Source organism: Gopherus evgoodei, unplaced genomic scaffold (assembly GCF_007399415.2).
Source record: "Gopherus evgoodei ecotype Sinaloan lineage unplaced genomic scaffold, rGopEvg1_v1.p scaffold_31_arrow_ctg1, whole genome shotgun sequence".
NCBI classification, from domain to species: domain Eukaryota; kingdom Metazoa; phylum Chordata; order Testudines; family Testudinidae; genus Gopherus; species Gopherus evgoodei.
Window position 1 is genome coordinate 2,708,410 of NW_022059983.1, and position 14,160 is coordinate 2,722,569.

At 47.3% G+C, this 14,160-nt stretch overlaps 1 protein-coding gene across 1 annotated transcript in view; it reads left to right on the forward strand.

The window, feature by feature from the left end:
- LOC115640391 (IgGFc-binding protein-like) overlaps positions 1 to 14,160 on the forward strand; it is a 129,485-nt gene that overhangs the window by 69,123 nt on the left and 46,202 nt on the right. Inside the window, exons 28-32 of the mRNA XM_030543133.1 lie at positions 335 to 912; positions 1,393 to 1,963; positions 2,691 to 3,286; positions 9,313 to 9,886; positions 10,121 to 10,314. Of these exons, the coding sequence (XP_030398993.1) occupies positions 335 to 912; positions 1,393 to 1,963; positions 2,691 to 3,286; positions 9,313 to 9,886; positions 10,121 to 10,314 (2,513 nt within the window). The remainder of the gene's footprint in view (positions 1 to 334; positions 913 to 1,392; positions 1,964 to 2,690; positions 3,287 to 9,312; positions 9,887 to 10,120; positions 10,315 to 14,160) is intronic.

Genomic DNA, 14,160 nt, shown 5'->3' on the forward strand with positions numbered 1-14,160 from the left:
CCCTGGTTGTCCCCTAGAACCAGTACTTCTAGGAGGTCCTCACTGCTCACCAATACCAAATCTAAAATGGCATCACATCTTGTTTGTTCAGTGAGTATTTGGTGAAGAAATCTGTCAGCTATCCCATCCAGGAAAATCTGGGCCCTACTATTATTGGTAGCACATTTCCTCCAATCTATATCTGGGAAGTTAAAATCTCCCATAATGACACAATTCCCAATAGTATTTATTTCATTATAGCCCCACAATATACATCCCCCTCGGTCTATTTTAAATACTGTTTTTTTGCATGGAGAGAACTGGCTGCTAAATCTGTGGGTCCTTCATTCCCCAGCCATGGAGTGCCCCCTGGAGAACAGCCAGTACCAGCTCTGTGGAACAGCCTGCCCCGCCACATGTGTGGACCAGTCAGCCCCCAGCAGCTGCCAAGAACCCTGCGTGGAAAGCTGCCAGTGTAAGGATGGTTTTATGCTGAGTCAGGGCAAATGCATACCCAAGAGCAGCTGTGGGTGCCAGTTTGAAGGGCGCCCCTATGCCCCCAACGAGAGCTTCTGGGTAGATGAGGCATGTGGAACACGGTGCATATGCAATGCAACCACTAGACAAGTCGAATGCGTGGCTGCTACGTGCAAACACTTGGAGAGGTGTGGGCTAGTGAATGGCGTACGGGGCTGTTACCCCTCCAGCTATGCCACCTGCTCTGTGACAAGAAATCTGCACTATGCCACCTTTGATGGACAGAGATATGACTTCCAAGGCACCTGCCGCTACCAGCTCACCGCTCTTTGCAAGAAGGCAGAGGGACTGGTGGACTTTGAGGTCTATTTCCAGGAGAACAATACCTCTCCTCTACAGATCAAGGTTTATCAGACCAAACTCAAGATCAGCAATCAATTCCCTGGGAAAGTCCTGGTGAGTTTCTCAAATTGTCTCTAGTCTCTCTAAAACATTTCTAGAAAGTCACCTGTGTCATCAACAGTGCATGGAAGGACTGTGAAATATAGAATGAATGATAAATGGATTCTTCTATGAACAGGGAGCCAATGGAGATATTTAAGGATTGGGGTGCTGCCATTTCACTTGAGATGGGTCAGAAAGTGTCAGCAGCATCCAGCATATGTGGGAACCTGGGGAGCTGGGGCTCAGGTAGAAGAGAGAGGAGAGAACTGCAATAGCCAAAGGCAGAGGTAATGAAAGTCTGGTTGGAGGATCCTGTCCAGTCTGGAGAGCTGGGATTCAGGCAGGTTGTAGGGACTGGAGCAAGGCAGACTGGACAAAACGTTAAACAGAGGTGGATTTTTATTATAATTATGGGCTGGAGCTTTGTGCTGGAGTGAGAGGTTCCACCACGAGCGAGCGATGTTTCATATTCTGAATGATTTGTTCTTACAGATGAATGGTTTCCTGATTAACCTTCCCTTCAACCTCAATGATAAGAAAATCACTGTGTATAGAAAGGGCTGGGCCACAGTGATCCAGGCAGACTTTGGCCTCACTGTTACTTTTGCCGGGTGGTCAGGACGCATCACGGTCACCCTGCCAGCGACCTACGCGGGAGCCGTGTGTGGTCTGTGTGGCAACTTCAACAAGGACAGGGAGGACGACTTGCTCATGAGCGATGGCACGCTGGCACCAAGCCCAGTCAGTTTTGGCCAGAGCTGGAAGGTGGGCGACCTCCCAGGATGCTCTGCAGTAATGATACCACCATGCACAAATATAGAGGCAATTGAAAAGGACCAACGAGGTAGCAGAGGGCAGTGTGGGATCATCCTAGACAAGAATGGCCCCTTCAGAGGATGTCACAGCAAAGTGGACCCCCATGGATACTTCGTAGACTGCGTTTACAGCTATTGTGTCCTCAGTGAGCGGGAAAGTAATGTGTGCCAGGCCGTTGCTGGCTATGCTGAGGCATGTCAGGAAGCTGGAGCTATGGTGCATCCCTGGAGGACTACAAAATTTTGCTGTGAGTCGCCATGTTCACTACTAATTGTCCCATGGGGCTTGTTAATTTTTGTGGCCTGGTAAATGTTGATCTAAATGCTCAGCTTATCCAGTTCTGCAGAATGTTTCTTAAGTGACAAAGTAGCCCTCTCTCCAAAGGATGGGTACAGTCATAGAAGCTGGTCCCTCACCGTGCCCTATCAATGTGCTGCACCCCAGGCTAGAGAGGCACTGTCTGGGGATGTAGTAGTTCCCTCCATGGTCCATCCAGTCATTCCTTGGCTTCCCTGCTGAGAGCTGACATAATCAGAGCTGGCAGTCAATGGAGTCTTAGTAACTGAGCTGTCTGTTCACTAGGAACTGGTCTGGGAACCCACCAACTCATCTCCCATAAGCCATCATCTGGGAATGAGTTTTAGGCATTACTGACCTGGACTCAAGGCAAAAAGCTAGTGGTGAAAAGCTCTGCAGAACAATTTCAGGCCCACGAGCCCACTCCCTACACCCTGATCTTGGACCAGATTAGAAGCCGAATCTTTGGAGAGAGATTGTCTGTATCCCATTACCTGGTGTCTCTGGAGCACCCAGTCCCACAGACTGGGACCTAATTAGAGAGGTTGCCCGTTTATTAATTAATCAAACCAAGGAAATAGAAAATTAGGAGCTTGAATGAAATTGCATGTTCTGTGATGGTTCATTGCATACATTGCTAATGCACTATATGAGCTAACTCTTTGTTCTAATTACAGCTCCGTCTTGTCCCCCCAAAAGTCACTACGAATTCTGCAGCACCAGCTGCGATCTGACATGCAGCAACCTCTATGCTCCGGTGCAATGCATGAGCCGGTGTAAGGAAGGCTGTGTGTGTGACGAGGACTTCGTTCTCAGTGGTGACCTCTGTGTCCCCTTTTCCCAGTGCGGATGCCTCCACAGGGGACTTTACTACCAGGCTGGGGAGACCTTCCACCCAAGCGGTTCATGCAAGGAGCAGTGTGTGTGTCAGGCTGGTGGGGAGGTTGTGTGTAAGGCATTCTCCTGTGGCAGTGGTGAGCAATGCGGGGTGGTGGACGGCATCCAGAAATGCCACCCATTTGGATCTGCGACCTGTTCTGCCTCTGGCCGTCCCCACTACCTCTCTTTCGACGGGGTCCCCTTTGACTTCCAAGGCACCTGCACCTACATCCTGGCCAAGACCTGCATCGATGCCAGTGACATTACACCATTCACTATCAGCATAGAGAAAGAAGATTGGGACACTAGGAATGTGTCCGTGGCCAAGCTGGTGTCCATTCAGGTGTATGGCATCGCACTCACCCTGCTGTGGAGCAAACAGGGTCTCATCACGGTAAGTTCTTCTCCCAATCCTAATTTAGATTGTTCTTGATTCCTTTTGGACAGGAGAGATTCTCTTCTCTTCTCTACTGATTTGTCCTCTCGTGGCCAGAGGTCAATCTATAGGTGGCCTTCCTCAGTTTACTCTCTTGGACCTCTGAATAACTTTTACAACTTCTAATAATAGCAGCCATCCTAGGGCTCTGGTTTATTAAATTAACACACATTATGAATAAAGTTTTCATATCCACCCATTTACCTGGTCACTCCCAGGCTCTTTCTTCCTGTCTTCTCACTTCCCGAGTTTCAGGTTTCCCTGCTGGAGTGTACTGGTCTGCAGCAGCCTCTGCACTCTCTTCTGTTTTCCCTGAGAACTCTTTATGCTGGGATAGCAGCCTGGCCTCCTCCAGCTGCTCTTACAGGGGAATCATGTGATTGGTGCTCAGGTGTTCCTACTTAGTAACAAGGGTTGGCTGGTCTCAGGCCACTAACCCTTAAGGGGCAAGTCACCCTGTTACAAGGTTCTTATTCCATGCTCATCACTGGAGTATTTGAGCATCTTCCAGCAATGTGACTCACTTCTTTCTCCTATTTGTTCTCTCCTCCTCTCCCCAGGGGAAGTTGTGTGTTCAGTGGGGTCTTTTGTTGTGGATTTTTCTTAATATTCCACTCCCTCCCCTGAGTGTTCTGTGTCCTTGCTCAGGGCTGGCCCACAACATTTTGGCACTTGAGGCGGTGAGCTTAAATGATGCCCCCTCGCTTGGGCCAAAACTTTGAAAGGTCTCAATTCTGCCTTCTTCCTGTTCTGCTCCTCACATGGTACTGCTCTGCTACCTACCCCAATAAAGGAGAACTAACAACTTAAAATGCCTTGTTCAAAAATTTTAAGTAACACTTAACTTTCAAATGCCAGAACAGCAAATGTAGCATTTCTTGTCTGCATAGTAAACACTGGCATTTTAATCTGTTTGAATAATCAAAGTGGTGCTTTCTGTGCCTTCTGCATTGCAAAGATTTGAACTGCTTCCTGAAGGTCCACAGTCTGGGCCAGCTCATGCTCTGTTGAGATGGTTGCAAGGTTGACCATCCTCTCCTGTGTCATTGTGGACCGTAGATGTGTTTTTATGAACTTCAGCTTGGAGAAGCTGCGTTCTCCACTGGCAACCATTACAGGAAGTGTTAGAAGTATGCGCAGAGCAACAAAAGCATTTGGAAAGAGGGTGGTCATCTTATTTGTGCACATACATTCCAGAACAGCCTTTGGAATTGATCCTGCTGAAATGTATCTTGAAAGGGCTTTCAGTTCATCACCTAAATCACTCGCATCAATATCGCGCATGTCATCATGTGTACACTGTCTCTAGTGCCCTGCATTGCTGATATAGGTCTTCTTCAGATATAGCGAAGAGCTTTGGAATATCCTACCACATCCCAAATACACTGCTGTGTTCCTTGAGCTGAATGAAACATTTTTCAACAGACTGTATTGCACAATCTAGCACCTGGTTAAAGAATTCAACTTTGAATTGTTGTTTGGGGTCTCTTATGGGATTTTCCTGTGCCTCATAATCAAAATGTCTTCTTCTTCAGGGACTCTTGTATTCTTGAATGGGTGGGAAAATAGCTTCAGTGTGAAGTTCCTCTGCCAACTTCAGTGCATTCTTCAGAACATTTTGAAATCCCTCATCTGACCGGTAAGACTGTAGGTATGACTTTGCTTTGTCTAGTTGTTCCATTGCTCCAGATATATCAAGGTCAACACCTTGGAGTCTCTTGCTTACAACATTTATTTCAAACAGTATGTCGTGCCACAACACTAAGCCCCATAGAAATTTGAAGTTATGTATGTTTCTGGTGATTCCACTCCCTCTGCCACTGTTCTCCCACAAACAGTTCCTGACATAGCATTATCCTCCATAATGGCAACTATGGCATCATCTATCTTCCCAGTTTGGTGTTTGATAGGCTTTACTGCCTCACTCGACTTTCCCATCGTGTTGTACTCAGTGGTTTCAGTGTCAGAGAGGATGTTTCCAGATGTTGCTTCAAAATTTGGCATTGATGTGTTGATGCAGAGAAAAATATATAGCTGCTTTGAATGACATTAAAAATTCAGCAGCCTCACTAGAAGCTGATGCTGCATCTCTGACCACCAAGTTCAGTGAATGAGAACGGCATGAGACAAAAAAAGCTCGAGGGTTTAGCTCTTGGATCCGTGTTTGCACTCCTCTGTTCTTTCCTCTCATGTTGGCACCATTATCATAGCCCTGACCCCTCTTGTCAGCTATTGCAATTTCTGTAGCTTCCAGATTTTTAATAAGCACATTTATCATACCAGCTCTTATAGTATCATCAATGTCAATAAATTCTAGAAAATGCTCTCTGACAGTCACCATTGCAGGGACATTTTCACTAGGTTCTGTTGTTGTTACAAAATGCATCATTAAAGTCATTTGTTCCATATGGCTGATGTCAGGTGTGCAGTCCAGAATAACAGAGTAATATCTTGCTAACTTCAGATCTGCCACAATCTTCTGTTTGACTTTTGTTGCCAGTCACTGTGTGATCTCATTTGAATTGTTTTTCCAAGGTAGTGGTGTGTGTACATTTTTTGGGTGGTGACTCTTCTTCAGATGTTCCTGGAGTACAGCATCAAACTCAGCCACCAGCTCCACAATTTTAAGAAAGTTTCCATTGTTTGGCAAATACAGCTGATCTGAAGTACCAGACAGTGCTAGGTTTGGGGTAGCAAGCATTCTCAGAATGGCAATGAGACTTTTCAGAACATTTTGCTAGTAAAGAGACTCTGATGCAATCTTCTCTTGATGCTGATCATCTATGGTGGCCTTTAACCTTAGTCTCATCTCAAGTTCTTTCCACCGATGGAATGCTCTCTGATGATTTGCTGCCTTCTCATGGCATGCCAGATTTCTAGCCAGATTTTTCCAGTCCTTTGTTCCTGTAGAACCCAATGTCGCTGGAACATTAGACTGGAAGAGTTTGCAACAAAAACAGTTTGCAGCATTCTGGGTTTTTTGAGTACATAAGCCATGACATCTCCACTTTCTCACCATTGGGGATTTCATGCCATTAATGTGTTGGATGGAAACTTCTATTTTCATTCTCTTTGGGGAACATGAAGTTTTTCACTTGCTGTGGCCCATGTGGTACGAGGAAGTCCCTCAGGTTACTGCTCAAGTGGGTCCACAGTCCTGGATCATCCAGACTTAAGGAACTAAACTCAGCAGCAGCTGTTTCTTGTGCCTCCACCACACCTTTCTCTGATCAACACTTTTCTTTAGAAATGTGCACGGTTACATCCATTTGAGATGGAGATCTGGATGCTGCAGTAGCTGCCAGATCACCTGCACTCTGACTAACTGGAAGATCAGGCATCTCCTCACCACTCACATCCTCACTGGGGCCAGAAGGCTCACCGTGAACATTTGTGTCTGTGTATCTCAGGAGAGCTCCTTCCTGCTTAAATAGACAAGTTTCCTTTGCTTTCTTTCTTTTTCTGAATGCTGCCTCAGAGGGACGTTTTCTTCTTTCACTCATGACTGCTGTGCTGTGCCAGCTAGAGTAGCTCTCAACACTTAGTTGAAGGGGACAAATAAGCAGGCTGATAGCAGGGCCTGAGTGAGGGAAGATATCAGCATCTTAAGGGCCTAAGGGACTCCTACTTCTTCAGTTGACTGCGTGTTCTCCTCAAGTGGGTTCAGGGAAGCAGCAGGAAACAAGAAGCTCCCTGAGAAGCTGGCGTTAATCAGTCCAGGCTCCTGAAGGTGCCAGACAGGTACATAAGAGGCTCCTCCTCCTTTCTCTCTCTGCAGCTTCTGCTGCTTTCAGTTATGTCTCTTGTGCCCTCCTTCCTCCAGCACAACGCTCCACCATCTCTGTGCATCTAGAGCAGAGAGAATAGATATGCACCAGCAGCGGACACAATTTTCTACACTCTGGGTCCTAGTGGCGCCCCCCCCCACAGTTTGGCACCTGAAACGGTTGCCTCAGTTTGCCTCATGGTGAGGCCAGCCCTGTCCTTGCTCCTCCCCCCTCCCTCCCAGCCTCCTGCACACTGTGAAACAGCTGTTTGCAGTGGGCAGGAGGCGCAGGCACTGATCTGTGGGGCCTGCTGATGGGAGGGAGGCACTGGGGGAGGGAGGGAGCTTGACTTCCAGTGGGTGCTAGCACCCACCATTTTTTCCCCAGGGGCACTCCAGCCCCAGAGTACATACGGAGTTGCCACCTATAGTCCCACACCAGACCTAAGGCTCAGCGTCTGGTTACCAGTGATTTCAGCTCTAGCGATCACTGAATGATACAGCGGAAAGTCAAATGCTGTCCAGGACTCCTTAGTCAGCACTACGATCACCATTCTTTCACTGGGATCTGGCCTCTCTAATCCCTGCTTAGCAAGTGAACTTCTGTTTAGGGGAAACTCCTCAATCAGTCAGGACCGAGTAAGTACTGTTCTGCTCATACAGTCAGGATAACAACATTTCATTACCCCTCCACTCCAATTTAAAAATATTATTAAAGCTGATATTAAAAAAATTATATAATAGACAGGTTAAGAAAAGAGTGTCTGTACAAAAGATTTGTAACCCAACACCGGCCAAAATGGAGCACTTTGGCAAATCAGCCCCTAGGCTGAATATGTAGGCAGAGTTGGTGTGTTTATACAAATACCATCTGTTCCTGGGGTCCTTTTCCTCAGCTCATACACACGGTTTTCATCCCCGAAGTTTAGCTGATCTTTTAGATACCCTGGGCACAGGCCATTGAGCACCTTGAAGATAAAGACAGAGAACTCAGTGCTCTCTGGGAAGCCAAGGTAGCGACAGGTTTGATAGCTTCACCGTGGCCAGTCTTGCTGAGGAGATGTGTTGCAGAGGCGTGTACCAGCTGAAGTTTTTTAAGTGCCAAGGGCTTCATGTTTGGTTATAGCCCACTGCTGTAATCCTGACAAAAGTTGACAAAAGCATGAGTAACTGAGGACAGGTCATCATCCAGGCAGGTGAGACTGAATTTCATAGTCAACAGGAGATGGTGGAAAGCATTACTCATGGATGCCACTATGTGAGAGCTTCTCGTGGGCACAGTGAGCATCCTCCAGCTCAGCTCTATCTTCTCTGCTGCCATTCCTGGTTCACAAAGTGTGGATTTTTAGGAGAGAGAGGACATGGACAGGAAGTAGGAGACAGTTCTGAGTGTAGGTGTGGGCATGAAGCAGAGCTGCAGGCCAAATGTGGGTGCAGGAGATGGGGATGGTAAAGAGAGAGAATCAGGGAGGAGGTAGGTAGTTAGCAAAAGGAGAGCGGAGAGGTAAGCCAGGGTGACGAGCTTGCAACATATAGACAAGAAGTTTCCCCTTGAAGATTTGCCTCCATTTTTTCTAACCTCGGTATTGACTTTGAACCTGAACTCTTTTCTCCTCCTAAACCTCCTCTTGCTGCAAATCTGCCTGTTGGCAATGGCATCATTATCCTCTCTGCCACTGTTTGTACTCAGCCTTTGCTGAAATCCTCCCTTGGGCCTCCATCTCCTCTCCCCTTGACTCTGTGGGTCTCATCAGAGCAGCAGGATGGGAACAGATCGATGGGGAGTGATTTGAGTGGACATTGTGGTGCTGATTATCTCTGAGGACCTCACAAAAATCACCCTACACTAGCACAAGGGGAACAGCTGAGATGTGGTGAAGTCACCTCCCAAACAGGTGCAGGCGAAGAGCAGGGTAAGTAGATGGAGGGAGTGGGAAAGAGAGAGGATCAGGAGTGAGATCAGCGGCAGAGAGAGATGTGGGCCAGAGTGATCATGTGATATAGTGATCAGGGCTTTTACTGCCTAATTTATTGCAGGCCTGGGACCAGATTCTGATCTCAGTGGCCCTGGCGTAAATCTTGATTTATTCTAAAGTGAGTCATGCTGGATTTACACTGCAGTGTCCGTGAGAACAGAATCTCAGAACTCACTGCCCATAACCCAAACCCTATAGTATCCTCTCCCCACAGCTCACACAGGATGCTCTGTCTCTTCCAGGTGGACGGGGTGTCCCACAACCTGCCTGTGATCCTGGCCAATGGGCGACTCCGGGCATATCAGCACAGTGTGAATGTCTTGGTGCAAACTGACTTTGGCCTCACCGTGAGCTACGACCTGGTTTACCAGGTCAGAGTCACAGTCCCGGGTCGCTACCACGGCCGGATGTGCGGCCTGTGTGGGAACTACAAAGGGCAACAGGATGACGAGTTCCTGCTCCCCGATGGCAGGGTGGCCCCTGACACTGCATCCTTCGGGTCTGCCTGGGAAGTTCAGATCCCAGAGGCATCCTGTACAGACAAATGTGCTGGGAACAGCTGTCCAGTCTGCGAGGAGGAGAGGAAAGATGTCTTCAAAGCACACAACTACTGCGGGTTACTCACAGCCTCTGATGGCCCTTTTGCCACCTGCCATGGCACGGTCAGCCCCAGCGTGTATTTCAACAACTGCCTGTATGATCTGTGCCTGGACAATGGGGACTCCCAGGTCCTGTGCCAGAGCATCCACAGCTATGTGACAGCCTGCCAAGAGGCCGGGGCCTCCATCCAGCCCTGGAGGAATGCCTCCTTCTGCTGTAAGTGCTGTGATGCTGATGGAGCTCTGAGACGCACTGGGGAGGGTCACAATTTCAAGACATCTCATTCCAAACCTCTGGGTTTCTTCAGAAACTCTTCTGGATGGAAACCATCCTTAAATAAGTGTCCTGGTCCTCTCCTCCCAGCCCTGCTCTCCTCTCCTTCATGTCTCTGTACCTTCGTTCATGGTGTGAGGTCTTTCCTGCCCTAAATTAATTCTTTCTCTATTTAAGCTCTGACCTGCCCAGCCAACAGCCACTACGAGGTCTGGGCCAACCTCTGTACCACCACCTGCCCTGGAGACATCATGGACTGCCCGGAGGCCTATGCTGAAGGCTGCCAGTGTGACAAGGGCTTCTTCTTCAACGGCCAGGGCTGCGTGACTCTGGAGAGCTGTGGGTGCTTCAAGCATGGGAGATACTACAAGGTACCACCCCAAGCGGTCAGGGTCTGATCTAATTTTTGCTCTATCCACATCTTAATCCCTACACTAGCCAGGAATAGGATTAGCTATAGTGGATCAGAGCACTAGCCTATTTGGCCTGGCACCCCCACTCTGCTAGTACCCAATGCCCAAAGCACCAAGAAAGGCAAGATTATTTAATTCTCTTTCTCTATTGTAGGGAAACTGAGGCACAGAACGAGGCAGTGACTTACTCACAGACGCACAGTGAGTCAGGAGCAGATGGGAGATTAAAACCTAGGCGCTATTTCTGGCCCTTGGCCCAGTGCTGAGCCAATGAGACAGCCTTTCTCTTTAACATTAATAGCAAATAATATGACAAAGAACAGACATTTTCACACACATCACCACACATTTCTGGGTTTAGCACTGTCACAGAGTCACCGGGCGATGCTCTGGAACTACTCCATACAAAGCCAGTCAGGACTCTGGGGGAGCCTCCTCTCTCTGAGCAGACTGTCTCCAGGGCAGGAAGCTCACACAGCTTTGACCTTCCTGGGTCTGACCTCGGAGCATTCAGCATCTCCTTCCACACCGTGTGCTTCCCACAGTGAGTTTGCCAAGGCGGGGCTTCTGGGGAAGCCAGAGGGCCCTGCACCCCAACTCTGCAGTCAGATGAGACCCTCAGCCAGCCAATAAAACAAAAGATTTATTAGTCGACAGGAACGGAGCATAGAACAGAGCTGACTATTACAGACATCAGTGACTTTCAGCCAAGTCCATCTTGGAAATCCTGGGCCAGATGCCCTGGATTCCCCCTCTTCCAGTTCCCCCAACCCCCAGACTTCCAGCCTCCAGTTACCCGACTTCCTACACCACTCTTGATGCTCCTCCTCCTTCTCTTTGTCTCGCTTCCTGGGCAAAAGGTGTCAGCTGATCGCATCCCCCCTCCTGGGTCTCAGGTTACATAGATGCAAATAGCTGGGCAATCTCACCTGCCCTGAGAGCCTCAGCAAAATCACACACCCAATTCCTACCACCTTAGTATAGATGCAGTACACAGGGAAACTAAGGTACACACAGTATTAATATAGGACTGTAAGAATCACATGCAACATAACAAGATGAATAAAACCCTACTGTTGCCGACACAAAGTGCCCGAGGGGGGCAACAGCGGGGGTTCGTTGCCTGGTATACTTCGCGCCAATAAACACACCAGGGTGGAGAAGCAAACAAAGTTTATTTGAGATCTCAGAGGTGCAAGGAGACTGATGCCTCAAATCAAGCCCCCTACACAAGCGGCTTTTCCCTTTCTATAATTTTTTTTTCTCTTTCTTCTTTCTTCCCCCCCACTTCCTCCCCCTGTAGCAATTACATAAGCGCAGGTGCATTAAGTAATCTTGGCCACGGCAGCTCGTTAGCAAGTTTTCCTTCTGCAAGTTATCTTGTCCTTCTGCTAAAGGTGCACAGGCCTTATCACTACTGCTTTAGACTGGTTTGAGCTGTGCTGCAACTGATCACTTACTGTTACACATTTAATTTCACAGCTGCTAGCTTTCTAGATCAAGTAGAGTTCAACATGGGGGAGCTTAGGTTCACTGAAGCTTAGATTTATGCCTAGTGACACCAACAACTCCCTCCTTCGAGAATACTCAACAAACTTTTGGCTGAGTTTTCTAATACTTTGAGGACAAAAAGCGATTAAGCTCTAGGGAGCTGGAGTGCTTTACAGCAAGCAAGCAAGAGGAGAGTAACGATACACAACACCACACCAGTGTGCAGGAAGCGAACAATGCCTTCCCCTAGTTCCCCCAGGTTGGGTAACCAGCCCCAGAGGGAATCAGAAATAGTGGGTTCCCTTTCCTGGGCCTTCCACTGTTCAAAAGCCTGTTCGGCTGACAGGATGTGCTTGTTAATATCCTGTGCTTTTTCTGGGACATAAGTACAGCATTCATCCCCTATAAGGGCGCACACCTCGCCCCGTGAAGCCACACTTCCACCCAGAAAGTGTCCAAGTATGTCTCCATGATCACAGATCAGATGGTATTTTTGATGCGTCTGTAAGGGCAGTGGGCCAAGTCTGGTACTCAAGATCACTCCGAATGGCCATCAGCTGGTCATTCAGGAAATCCTGAATTCCTAAACATACTAGATCCCACTGCAATGCCTTCCCAGCCTCAGTTATATTCAATACCATCTTTCCTTGGTGTAGTACTATATTACATCTGTTATTTAACTATTTTCAGATACTTTCAAAAGGCATCGACATTAATAGCATAGGAGGGGGTTACATTATTAGTCACTCTCCAGGACACAGGGTGCAGCCTGTAGAATAAACCCCCAAATTCAATCAATACCACATTCCCAAGCATGGGTCCCACAAATGTCCTCCTGCCAGTGTATAATTCTTTGTTTCTTCGCCAGGGTCAGTTCTTAATGTCCTTTCTAGTCAGGAATTCCTGGACTTTGGCAATTTCTGAGTGTTCCTTCTTCTTTCCCAAAACAGTCGTGGTTCAGCATCCTACGGGGAGAGGTTACCAGCACATCACCCTGTAATGGTTTTGATTCTTCTAGAAAAATTCAAAGGCACAGTAGGTCTGTCAGCGGACAAGGGAGAGGTTACTACATTTCACCTTGTACTTTTCCCCTGCTGTCCAGAAGGCACAGTGGAGCTAGAAAGAGAAATAGGCTAAGTATCAATAGGAGAATTCTCCCAAGATGGAGGGGTCTTTTTGCAGTGAGAATCATGGGTCCAAGCAGTCAGCCTTTGGCACTTCACAGCGGTGCTGGTAGTCAGCAGGGCTTAATAAGGGCCTTTTCAACATGGAGCCAAAGCAGTCTTTCGTTGGTGGACCTTTACATCATTCCAGTTTCCTGATTCCAAGGAGTGGCAGGGCTGCTAGGGTCTTTGGGTAGCGCTTCCTTACCTGTGAGAAAAGAAACCTAACACATTTCATTAGTGCCTGGCAGTGTTTTGCAGATTTCATAGCTGTGTGGGCATATTCAAGCCCTCCTTTTCCTGGTTGTCAGCCAAGTCTTGACTGTGAGCAGTGTTCTTGAGTGGAGTCAGTGTCTTATCTATAGCCTGAGCTTGCTAGCTATTTTTTTTTCCAGTTAACTCATTCTGTTCTTTGTCCTTCTTCCCTTCTTGGCTTCTTTCAACCTACAAAGGAAACGTCCAGTCTTTACTCATACACCTTTTTCCCCAACAATGAACACACAAACATTGCCATTATACAGTACATCAGTCTTATTATTTAATGTATGCCACATATACCCTTCCACTAAAATAACCTTATTACAGAGCTTTGGAGCAACAAGCCAGGACAAGCACACCCACTTTGAGGAGTTTACTCAGTACAACTTCTAGTCCAATAGCATCCCACCATCCCCACCCCTCTGGCTAGAAATCTGAGGTAGCCAGAAGAATCCCATGTACAATATGGGGAGTGGGTTAACTTTTTATGTCCTTGCTTTCAAAGACTGTTGGTATGCAAATTTTAATAACAATTTTCAATTAAAAGATTTGGCCAATGAAGATTCTTTTTCTTACTTAAGGAAATGTATTAGACTTTAGCATATCACATTTTTCCTGATTTATCCAAACACTTTTTATTTTAAGTTGAACAAAACAAATATCTGCATTCCAATTTAACCCTTCCGCCTGATTCCAAACCAGACCATTTCATGAAAACACTAAACACAACAATTCCGGCCGCAAGACAAACACCACAAGACAGAACATAGAACACAAAACATAATTCCTATTGTGCCAGTAAATGCATGGTAAGTTGAATGCTGTTCAGCTGCCATCAGTTTTTTCTGATTATCTGAAAGACAAAAAAAACCATAGGTCTACCTTCCTGGGC